Raw genomic sequence first — 13,122 nt, forward strand, 5'->3', positions numbered from 1 at the left:
CTTTTTTTTTTTTTTCCTCCGATGTGGCATTTTTTTGCGATGTGGCAAAATTGATTTTGCCATGTGGCATTTTTTTTGCCATGTGGCAAAATGTATTTTGGCTTGTGTCTTTTTTGGGGGGGGTATGAGGCAAAATACAAAATGGATTTTGGTATCTGGCCTTTTTTTCTTTTTGGTATGACACTTTTTTTTGGGGGGGTATATTATGGCGTTTTCGCAGTCCATGCGCTGTAATCGTAAGTGTACGGTCAAAAATCACAGCCACACATGTTTTTCTGCCATTTAAAATGAATGGAAAATTTGGACGTTCATAGCCGTCGATGGCATAGCCTGACTTGGGTGCCAGTTGAATGTCAATGCGCTGTAATGGTAATTGTACGGTCAAAAATCAAACCCACTTATGTTTTTCTGCCATTTAAAATGAATGGAAAATTTGGATGTGCTTAGCTGTCAATGGCATGGACGTACATGGCCTGCAAAAATGTCATATACCCCCCAAAAAAAAAACAAAGCCACATACCAAAAAAAAAAGCCATCTACCAAAATCCATTTTGCAATATACCAAGAAAAAAATGCCACATACCAAAATCCATTTTGCCACATACCCCCCAAAAAATGCCACATGCCAAAATACCATACGGCAAAATCAATTTTGCCACATACCAAAAAATTGCAACATGATGGCAAAAAAATGCCACATGGCAAAATCAATTTTGCCACATACAAAATACAATATACAACTATTCTTTCTCGGCCCTGCTGCGTTCGCTTTGCCTTCCAACTTTTATAATGAATGGGGAAAGGGAGAAGTCACGTATGCCGTGAGGCAGTTAGCACATTTGTATTTTTTTTTTGTGTGTGTGGCAGGATTGCTGCCACCCTCCTCAAAGTTAATTAGTGCCGGTGAAAGCGATACAGAACCCGTCAAGATATAAAAAGAGGTGTCATTCAACTAGTTGTCAGTTGACATATTATCACAAATGTTATGAAAATATTTTATAAAGGTTGAAGAGTTACCTAGTGTTGCTTTAAAGCCACTTGAAGTTTTAGTGCACTCATTCTACTGTCATTGTACTTAATCTGTCCCTCTTCACTTTGTGCAGTTCATTGTACTCCTCAGTGTTTGAAATACTGTATATATTTGCATCAGCACACCCCCTCGCAGTGCTAAAACTGCTGAGAGCAAAACTGTCACAACTTACCACCTGCAGTTTCCAAATCGGAACATCTTAAAATATATTCCGAGACAGAAACCCTCACATTGTTTCCAAGTTACTCTTTTATGAAAGTGTTGGAAAATGTCAAGGCAGCACTGCCGACAATTTAAGGGTTCTCTCCTTGTGGACGTTTATGTCATCTTCAATAATGTAGCACAAATGACAGGAAAGATCCATTTGTTCTGCCTTCAGATTTTTTTGCCTCAGTAGCATGTGGCAAAATTTAGACATCACCATAGAAACTGACATATCAAGATTACACGCAACCAAATGTCTCATTCTTCCGTTGGAGCCCTAAGAGCCCAAAGAGAATTTTTGTTCTTAAATGATTTTAATCATGGAGTTGTTCTGGGTATGTTTAAGGTAGAGGTGGGAAATGTTCAAGATAAATCACTCGACAAGCTTTTTGGCTGTGCTGCAACACTCACATTAATGCTTCGAATGGGGTTAGTCATAGTTGTCAAGAATATGTAACTGACCACTTGAAATGTAATTTTCGGTTTGTGCGGATGTGGTATTTGCTCTTATAGAGTGCGTTCAAAGTGGTGAAGTGAGTGTGGGATATGTGGAAGAGAATTACACTTAAGGGTAACATCGTTATGTTGGTTATATGTGCAGGTCAAGTGTTTTTATTGTGTGTTGTGCTTCATTAATTGTAAGGCATGAATTGTTTTAGTGGCGCAACGATTAATTGATTAACTCGGGTATTCGATTAGAAAAAAATTATTCAAATTAAATTTTGCTGCTTCGAGTATTCGTTTAATGAAAGTGACGTTCTAATAGGGCTGGGCGATATGGCCCTAAGTACGTATCACGGTAAATTGAGCAGATTTACCTTGATAACGATAAATGATGATAAATTCGCCCAAGCGGACTGTTATATAATTTGAAAATTTGAAACAATGCATGAAATACAAATTAACAGTTTCTCGTTAAATTTATTTACCAGCTTTCAATTTAACAATTGCACATGCAGTCTAAACATTAAGTATATAAAAAAAAAAAATCTTGTAAACAATAAGATTTCTAGTGTGAACATTTATAACAGCTTGTATGATTTGAAAAATGTACATTATGAAAATCAATATGACTGTGCAAACATGTCATTGTAACACAAATGACTTACAGCTTTAACAGTACAGTTCAAACAGACAAATTATTGGTAATGGCTGCTGTGACATAATTACTCAACACAAGTATTTACGTCAAGGCTTCAGGTTTTTTTTTCCAGACCATTTTTTAATACATGCACCCCCCACACACACACAACCAGATTAAAGCTGTATTGCTCTGATGCCAATGAAACATATAAGATGTTATGATGGCAGAATAAAGCAAACACATATAGAAAAATAGCTGTGGCCATTAAACTGTATATCATATATAGGCTTCACTGTTGGATTATACTTTATGCTGAGTGCTTTACCATCATGAAAGCTATCAGAGAAATCACACAGATACCAAATAACGCGACATATTGATTGCTAGATGAAGTCCGTGCCCAGTCCACTCATTAATTTCAGCCGTTTCAACAAAGTTAGAGCCGCTGTCCGACTCCCATCACGTTCATTTGAAGCGTTAGCCGCTAGCGTTAGCCTGTGGCTGGGCTACAAGTAGAAAGCACTGAAAGCATCCTCTCCTGAAATTGTGAGAACCAGGGAGGACAGCGGGTGAAAGCCCGTCTGGAAGCCGCCAAGAGTCTACTTAATGGGTGAAAGTTTGGCGAAGCTCCCTTATGCACGACTCCATCACGTTTGCTTGTAGCGTTAGCCGCTAGAGTTAGCCTACCGAGCTTCTGTTTGATTTCCTGATAACCACGTGACTTCATACGTAGGCGCACTGACTGCTTTCTTAAAGGGGAATGAACATAGCCGAACAACACAGTCAAAGCGGGATGAAAAGACTATAATTTATTGTTGTATTAAATTACCGAATTTACCGACGTGGTCAAAATTACTTCGGTCATCGTGAAGAATTTCGGTAATGGTAAATTTTCGGTTTACCGCCCGGCTCTACGTTCTAATGGTTTATTTTGAAAGTGTTTGCATTTTGTTTAATTGATTTTGGTGGATACACTGCCCTCGAGTCTGCCTCATTTCACATCGCTGAGTCGAGCTGCCCCATGTTAAGACCAACATAAGCCAAGTTTTTGTTTGGGCGAATTTTTTTTAATATATTCGTAATTTAGTTTATAGGTATATTTAGCCGTTTTTTTGTGGGAATATGTGTCTGAACCATTTGTTAAGAGTAATGTAAAAATAAATAAATAAATAAACTGCGTTTTATAGCATTTAAGCTAGCTGAATTTTGCTATGTAATGCCAATTGTTCTTTTGTTGTACATACATCCTTATTTATGTACTTTTTCATGCCGTTTGAGGGTCAGCTCAGGTATTTTAATTTTTCATGTTCCTCATCTGATTACTCGATTATTCGAACAAACTAGTTCAACGATTAATCGACTACTAAAATAATCGATAGCTGCAGCCCTAAATTGTTTGTGCATAGCTGTATATTGAGGGCTCTTTACAACAATGAATGAGCCAAGGAGGAATCTGATGTTTATAATGCAGATCTTAGAATCCTTTTAAAGGTAAAATTATTATTTATTTAATTTGGAAAAAAAATCTCATTTGTTGTGAACCTATCACATGTAAGTCTTTCCTCTCTCACTTGTTAATAACGGCGCATCAAGCAGTAGGAGGCATAGTGCTCGCCGCCTCATTCAGGGAGAAATCTCCAGTATTAAGTGGGAGCAGTGAGCCTGCCCATTGGCATCAGAGGCATCTCTGGGATAGATGCACCAAAAAGCATTACAGTGTGCCTGAATTTCCCTGTAGGCACAGAAGACTAGAGGTAGGCTTGTTTGTTAATTGAACATGGTTATTCTTATCTCCCACTGTTAGTATATGTTGCTTGTTGTCAGGTGTTTTGGCTTCACTTTTTTAAGCCTCCCACTCTTCGTCTTTGTTTCAATGTTTGCGGCATGAACGAAAGCAACAAGTTCAATCATGTCTTGTCTTCATTTATCTCTTCCAGAAGATTTTATAAGGTGCTGTACTTAATAAATACTGCTCATTTGTGGTCAATTAAATCTCGCTGTTATTGTAAAAGCAGATTTATTTTACAGCCCTAGCATCTTCTCATTTCTCTTTGTTGATTAATTTAATTTAATTCAAGCACAACCAATCTAGTTGAGCAATTTTTCAAGATGGCTTATAGACCAACTAATGGATTGAATGTTTTTTTCTTCTTCTTCAATTTAATGAACATTTCCTTTTGTCATATCAATATTAGTTAATGTATACATTTAAAAATGCACAACCTCGTGAGTATGTAATAAGCAAAGAACAGATATCAGAGTTGAAGACACGGCTGGATTATTGCAGACCCATTAAATATATTCGTTCTGGGGAGGATTAACAAGACCCATTTACTTCATCCTGACTGCTCTGTCTTAAGGCTTTCACTGCTTTGCTAAAATGACAGCCTACACGTGAGTAATTGCTCATGTGCTTTTTGAAATGACCTTTAGAATTTGCATTAAGAGTAAATGGCAAACATAATTTAGCGGTGAGATGATGGAAAAATTATCCACAGCAAACTCTCATCATGCGGTTGAAGAAATGCGCACTTGACAAAAGGTGTTTGCAGCTCTTTGTACTTGATTTGTCAAAAGGATTTCATACCAGTACCCCTTTTTTCCATCCCATCAGAGACTTGTTTAGGGGCCAGCTGCCTTCTGGCAGTCAATTCAGCCCCTCCAATTTGCTTCCATAAAAATAAGGTCAGTTCTTCAAGCCACTCCATGCCGCCTCTTTAAGCCTCATTTCAGACCAAGAGTGCAGGGGGTAAGACTTGTCCAGCTCGCTCACGTGCCGCCACACGCAACCTCTTGTCAAGCCGAACATCATGTGGGGTTAGGTCATCATTCCCAGGCTAGGAGGAATTATTTGCCCCTGTTTTATCATATTAGCTATTAGGGATGTGACAAAATATCGAAATGGTGATATATCGTGATACTTTGTATCCCAAAAGTTTATCGAAATGCTCCTGCCAAGAATCGAGATATCGTTTTTAAAAGGTGTCAATGTCTAAAGTAAAAATAAAAATGAACAAACAAGTTGCTACCAAAATCTTCCATCATAATAGTGTTTCAGTTAACTCTAGGGCTGCATTGACGGTGCTCGACGCCCAATCCATTTAAACTGGGAACGTTGGTTCATTCGAAACCAGCGCATTCACAATCTTTCTGTCCAAATTTCAGGGCATTTACTGGTCACTTGCTGTTCATTTTAGGGCACATATAGGTCATTTTCTGTTGAGTTTGCGTCACTGCCTATTCATTTGGGTGATTCCCAGGTCACTTCCTGTTCTGTAACTCAAAATGCTCCAAAAAAACTAGGGTTGTTCCGAACATGTTTTTTTGCTCCCGATCCGATCCCGATCGTTTTAGTTTGAGTATCTGCCGATCTCGATATTTCCCGATCTTTTTTTTTTTTGCTCCCGATTCAATTCCAATCATTCCCTATAATTTTTCCTGATCATATACATTTTGGCAATGCATTAAGAAAAAAATGAATAAAATTCGGACGAATATATACATTCAACATACAGTACATAAGTACTGTATTTGTTTATTATGACAATAAATCCTCAAGATGGCTTTTACATTATTAACATTCTTTCTGTGAGAGGGATCCACGGATAGAAAGACTTGTAATTCTTAAAGGATAAATGTGATTTTGTATATTGTGACTAAATATTGCCATCTAGTGTATTTTTTTAGATTTCAGTAAATGATACTGTTCAGTAAATGATACTCCCCACATTGCTGTCCACAATATTTCTAATTGTTGAGAGAGGGATTGTAAGGCTTTAGCCAATTAAAAAAAGGCTTCAAAGGTTGACCAAATTCTCTCTACTCATTTCACGTTGCCTTTTAGCTCTATGTATATGTAAAACATCCCGTCGACGGTTAATGAAGGGTTAAAAAAAATATATGCGTGGAAAGTTCAGAATGTCGGATACTCTGTATGCAAGCGGGGAAAGCGGCACAAAGCCAAAAAAAGCGCACCAGAGTGTTCAAAACATTGACTTATTTCAAAGAAACAACGGAGGGTACACTCTTCTGTCCTGTCTCTTCAATGCCAAGCTTGGCTGCACGTCGGCCGTGAATAAACACCTCAAATGCCGTCACCCAGTTTGTAATTTTTTTTTTTCATTTTTTGTACACCAGAGGGTGCTGTCGCCTTACTGAATAATAATGTTTCATTGACAATGGGCCTGTAAGTGCTATTAGTATTGTCCTTAATGCTAACTGAAAGGTTTATTTCATGTTATGGTTTATTTTATGGTATAGAAAATTATATAAGGTTAAAAGGTCATAAATATATACAGTATATACAGTAATTGCACTCAAGGGACACTTTGACACGATGAAAAGTAGTCTGCGTGCAGCTTATATAATAGTTAATTTATTTTCCCCTCAAAATAACTCAAAATATAGCCATTAATATGTAAACCCCTGGCAACAAAAGTGAGTACACCCCTTAGTGAAAGTTGTCAATATTAACATACAACATATCAACTGTCAATATTTTGTGTGGCCACCCCTATTATCCAGAACTGCCTTTACTCGCCTGGGCATGGAGTTGACCAGAGCTTCACAGGTTGCCACTGGAATGCTCTTCCACTCCTCCATGATGACGTGCGGAGCTGCCGGATATTTAGACTTTGCGCACCTCAACCTTCCGCTTGAGGACCGCCCAAGGATGTCTATTGGGTTCAAGTTTGGAGACATGCTTGGCCAGTCCATCACCTTTACCCTCAGCCTCTTCAGTAAAGCAGTGGTCATCTTGTAGGTATGTTTGGGGTAATTTTCATGCTGGAATATTGCCCTGCAACCCAGTTTCTGGAGGGAGGGGATCATGCTCTGCTGCAGTATTTCACAGTACATGTTGGAGTTCATGTTTCCCTTAATGGAATGTCACTCTCCAACACATGCAGCAGTCATGCAGCCTCAGACCATGACATTCCCACCACTATGCTTGACTGTAGGCGTAACACACTTCTCTTTGTACTCCTCACCTGGTCGCCGCCACACAAGCTTGAGACCATCGGAACCAAACAAATTAATCTTCGTCTCATCAGACTATAGGACATGGTTCCAGTAATCCAAGTGCTTTGTTGAAATGTCTTCAGCAAAGTGTTTGCGGGCTTTCTTGTGTACCGTCTTCAGAAGAGGCTTCCTCCTGGGGTGACAGCCATGCACACCAATTTGATGTAGAGTGTGGCGTATGGTCTGAGCACTAACAGGCTGACCCCCCACCTCTTCAATCTCTGCAGCAATGCTGACAGCACTCCTGCGACGATCTTTCAAAGAAAGCATTTGGATGTGACGCTCAGCACGTGCGCTCAGCTTCTTTGGACGACAAACTCGAAGCCTGTTCTGAGTCGACCCTGCTCTTTTAAAATGCTGGATGATCTTAGCCACTGTGCTGCAGCTCAGTTTTAGGATGTTGGCAATCTTCTTGTAGCCATGGCCATCTTCATGTAGCGCAACAATATGTCTTTTAAGATCCTCAAAGAGTTTTTTGCCATATAGTTGCCATGTTGGAACTCTTAGTGACCTGTATGAGAGAGTTTGAGAGCTGCACTACAAAATTGAATACACCTGCTCCCTATGCACACCTGGACCTAGTAACACTAACGAGTCACTTGACATTTTGGAGGGAAAATGACAAGCAGTACTCAATTTGGACATTTAGGGATGTGGTTTCTAAGGGGTGTACTCAATTTTGTTGCCAGGGGTTTAGATATTAATGGCTATATTTTGAGTTATGAGGGGAAAATAAATTAACTCTATTATATAAGCTGCACACAGACTACTTTTCATTGTATCAAAGTTAGGAGTGGGAACCTCTTGGTACCTCACGATACGATACGATTTGCGATACAAAGCTCACGATAACGATGATCTCACGATATGGCAATACAATGATTATCGATACATTGGTCAGGAAATCATTCTACAAAATAACAAACAGAAAAACAAGCTATTTTCATCCTTCTGCTGTAAGTTTATCACCAGTAGACGCCCAATTCATTTGAACTGGGAGGGATGGCAGCGAATTAACCCCTCCCACTTCAAACCGGCCCCTCCCACCTCTATGGCCGTCAGTGGCAGCCAATGCCAAGCAACAAAGTCATTTTTTGGGCCATCTTAGGTCATTACCTGTTGATTTTACAGTCACTTTCTGTTGATTTTGGGACATTTCAGGGTCACTTCCTCTTGATTTTGGGTTACAGAACAGGAAGTGACCCGTGAATGAATTGCCAGTGCCTCAAACTCAACAGAAAGTGACCTGTAAAAATGCCCCGAAAATCGGATGCCCTGGTTTCGAATGAACTTCGCCCAGTCTTAATGGATTGGGCGTCGAGTGCCATCAATGGCTTCCATGGAAGATGGAAGATTTCAGTAGTAACTTGTTGGTTCTTTTTTTATTTTTAAACATTGACACCATTCTAAAAAGATATCTCGATTCTTGGCATGAGCATATCGATAACCTTTTGGGATGCAAAGTATCACGATATATCACCATTTCAATATTTTGTCACACCCCTAGTCAAAGTGTCATTTTGTCAGTGTTGTCCCATGAAAATATATACTTAAATATCTGCAGAAATGTGAGGGGTGTACTCACTTTTGTGATACACTGTATTTGGAGTAGTTTGTAGACCACTGCCCTAAACTAAAGCCTAACTTACTTACTCTGATCGTTTATTGACTTTCTCCTGCAGGTCAATCTCGAGCCAACATGATCCCGCTGAAACAGCCTCGCAACATGAAGGCGTCCAATGATACTTTGGCATCCATCGACCTTGAGGGCCTTGCCGAGCAACCAGAGCCTAAGTCAACTCCGCCACCCTTACCGAAAAAGGCAGTTCCTCGCTCCATCACAGACCCCAGCCTGGCTACCAAGGAGCCACTCCAAGGAGCCTTCCGACCGAGGGCGGAAGCCAAACCTGGTGGGACCAACCTAAGTGTTGCCAACCCGCTATATGACCTGGACACCACCTGGGAGACAGCGAGTCAGAGCTCCTCGGTCAGCATCCACGATCAGGAGAGCGGTGACTCCCTGGAACGGCCGTCAGTCGCCATTAGCAAAGCATGCCCGTCCAACAGCATGTCTTCGTTGCTGTCTCAGCCCAGTAGTACAGTTGGCGCCTCCAGAGACAGGAAAGTCTACCCGAGCACTGAATCTCTCAGCGGGAGGAATCGCAAAACGGGACAAAGTGCTGCCCCTGCCAAACATCCAAGGCCCGCACTTTACCGGGGTCTGGACAGCTGGGATGAGGTGGTAGGCAGGATCAGGGGCCTCCACACAGACACTCTACGGAAGCTGACGTCCAAGTGTGAAGATCGTTTCATGGCTGGCCAAAAGGATCACTTGAGATTTGAAACTGACAGCTGGTCCGACTTCAGGTTGACCACTGGGAAACCTTGCTGCGAGGCCGGAGACGCTGTCTACTACACCGCTTCGTACGCCAAGGATCCGCTGGTCAACTACGCCATTAAGGTCAGATATATGATTCTATTTCATAGTGTTAGAATTAGGCATGTGCCGGTATGAGCTTCTGACAGTATGATAACCTTAAGCCAAAATATCACTGTTTCACAGTATTGCATTTACAGCTTTAAAGTGTGTTACATTACTTTGAGATATCTGGATTGAAAAAAAAACAACAACTTTTTTCCATTGAACGGGATTTTTATTTTTCAAAACATTAGCAAATTGGAACATAAGCATAATGTTAAGTTAAAATACATTTTAAAAAATAACAAGAAAATAACTGAAATATTCTAAATAAAATGAAAATAAATGTAGTCCTTTGGGTGAACCTAAACCCACAGCCACGGCTCAACATTAGTACTATCAGAACAAAAATAATAGAATTATTTTCTATAAAAAGCATGTGTGTATGACTCATATCATGTTTACATTATTCACACACTCTTTCTCAACACAGACAGTTGCCAAAGAGGAAAAAAAAAACGTTTTACCACCAATAGACACACTAAATACGCTGGAGTTAACTCTCGTAGCTGGTGGGAAATGTTCATGACACTGTTTACTAAGAGTGTAACGGTACATGTATTTGTATTGAACCGTTTCGGTACGTGGTGCTCGGTTCGGAACGGAGGCGTACCGAACAGGTTTCTGACGTAATTAGTCGATTAATCGATGAACTAGTTAGTTCGAAGAATTGAGTAATCGGATAAGGAACATAAAAAATACCTGAGCTGAGCCTCAAACTGTATTAAAATAATAATAATAATAATAAATGAGGGCCTACGTACAGCAAAACAACAATTGCCTAAATTACGTTGCAAAAGTCTGCTAGCTTAAATGCTATAAGATGCTAACTTTTTTTTACAATGCAAATGGTTCAGACACATATTCCCACAAAAAATGACTAAATATATCTATGAACTAATTTACGAATGTATTAAAAGACATTAGCTCAAACAAAAACTTATAACGTATCCACCCTAATCAATAAAACAAAATGCACTTTCAAAATAAACCATTACAACACCACTTTAATTAAACGAATACTCGAAGCAACAAAATTTAATTCGAATATTTTTTTATCAATCGAATACTCGAGTTAATCGATTAATCGTTGCAGCACTAGACGTAATGTAACCCTTACTTTTCGAGGCTGTGAGTCGATCGGGTTACAGTTTCTTTGTGTAGATTATATTTACTCCGTCTTCTCTACTATAATGAGGACACGGTAGGACAGTATAACCCAGAAATGTCAACGGTGCGACAACGTGGCCGCCGCGAGAACGCAGTGAAACGCGGGCCTTAAAGTCCATCAGCCAATGCACACCAGTCGCAGTGCGGCCGCGTGTTAGACGCGTCCCGAAGCGACTCAACACGACGCACGCGAAAAGAACGGCAGAGTTTATTATTTGACTCGAGACGCGACCCTCCTGCGTCAATACTACTACCGGTAGCTAGGATCGGGCAGACCAGACGTCACTCGTGTAAAAATACTGTGGATCCGGTCAATTTTCAAACTAATATGCAATTGTAACCCACTTTTTGAGTCCATCAGATCTCTTGAGTGGTAGATCGGGGCACAGTTGACTTGACTTTGTTGATTTACTGCTGTCTTCTCTGCTATCATAATAACCAACACGGCCCCGTGTTCAATACAAAACCCTCCTACCACAACAGAACAAGTAGGAACTAATATTCACATAGGAACTAAAGTTATACAACATAAAATATACAATATAAATGAATACTACATCACATTTGTAAAATATAAACACATAATAAAATAAACTAGGCCTGCAAGCAGGACTGAACGGGCCCTCGCAATCTAGCGCAACTCGGACGTCACGCAACTCGGACTGTGTGCAGGTCAGGGTGGTGGCAGATCCTCCTCTCTAATCATCTCATTAGAACCTAACATGCTCGAAAGTCGCCTAATTACATTCCCACACCCAAGAGATAAAAACCCCTATTGGAGAGAGTACTACAAAAAAGGAGCCACTACTGAGCTGTGCAGCCAAGCCCTTATTCAAAACCAAAATTAATCTTCTAACTTGGCCAATTCGACCAAGTGTGCCAAATATTGTGGCTCTATAAGCTGCCTGAGTCTCTGAAAAAAAATATTTCCTTTAAATGGCGAACAAAGGGTCGTCATGGCAACAGACAGAGACACGTGGACATGGGCCGTAAAAAAGTATTTTAATAGGTCTTGAAACTACAATGACCAACATGAAAAGAACTGGACATGTTTTGGAAAAACGAGTGACTTCCTATCGCCACTAGTTGGCGCTGTAGGGTTGATGCAAATGACCCCTACAAGTTCCTTCAGGGTATGACTCTCAACAAGCACGGGAAGTTTGGCGCAGATATGTTCTATATCTGCCGAGTTATGATTGTTCAAAGTTTTTGGAGAGAAAAATTGTTGACAGTCATTTTCACTTTCCTGTTTGGACCCCTCCGCTTCAACGAAACTTCAATATTTTTCATCAGGCACCTGAAGACAGGTCTTAAGGCTTCCCTTATGCAGGTTTGAGGTAGATTGGTTTTTTCCCTTTAGAGGAGGAGTGTGTCCCGTAAAAAAGGGCATTTCCTGTTTCCACTAGGAGGCGCCAGGCACAAATGGTAAATTTTCAATCCAGTCCTGCTCAGGCTGGTATACCTCACACACATGCCAGATTTAAAATAGATTTAACATTGTATGAGGGTGTTATCAGTCATTTTCCGAATTTGGTGTTTTGGCGAAAAAATGGAAGAATTTGGCGCCCCGCCCAGGTCAGGCCCGTGAATGAAAACACACCATTTTTATAACTTAAGATTTCATATGCCTCATAAACAGTCTCGCCAATTTTGAGAATGATCAAACTAATTCCCTAGGTGCCAAGGTGTAAAATGTGCACACTGTAAATCGATAAAAAGTTCACATTCAATCCAAAATACCCGATTTCCTGTAGGATTTGGAATGTGTGTGCAAGAGACTTTTTGGAGCAGTTTTGCACAAAGTTTTGACTCTCCAAATTTCATCACTCTATGTTAGAAAAACCTAAATGGAGAGGCCTTTTTGAAAATTTCAAGGGGGCGCCACTGAGCCATTTTCTTAAATTGTTTCGTAACGTTGCAAGATTATCGAACGTTATCCAAAGCCGCATGTATGTGCAAATTTTGGTGAGTTTTTATGCATATTCAAGCCTCCAAATGTAAACTCTTACTGTGAACCCATGAAAATTTCACATTCGATCCAAAATACCCGATTTCCTGTTGGATTTGGAATATGGGTGCAAGAGACTTTTTGGAGCAGTTTTGCATAAGGTATCTACTCCCCAAATTTCCTTGCTC

At 40.1% G+C, this 13,122-nt stretch overlaps 1 protein-coding gene across 2 annotated transcripts in view; it reads left to right on the plus strand.

Moving 5' to 3' along the window:
• The window catches only part of peak1 (pseudopodium-enriched atypical kinase 1), a 152,791-nt gene that overhangs the window by 127,485 nt on the left and 12,184 nt on the right, over positions 1–13,122 (plus strand). For both annotated transcript variants that reach the window (XM_057836089.1, XM_057836090.1), the window contains one exon: positions 9,020–9,798. In XM_057836089.1, coding sequence (XP_057692072.1) covers positions 9,020–9,798 — 779 coding nt within the window. The remainder of the gene's footprint in view (positions 1–9,019; positions 9,799–13,122) is intronic.

Source organism: Corythoichthys intestinalis, chromosome 5 (genome assembly GCF_030265065.1).
Source record: "Corythoichthys intestinalis isolate RoL2023-P3 chromosome 5, ASM3026506v1, whole genome shotgun sequence".
Lineage (NCBI taxonomy): Eukaryota > Metazoa > Chordata > Actinopteri > Syngnathiformes > Syngnathidae > Corythoichthys > Corythoichthys intestinalis.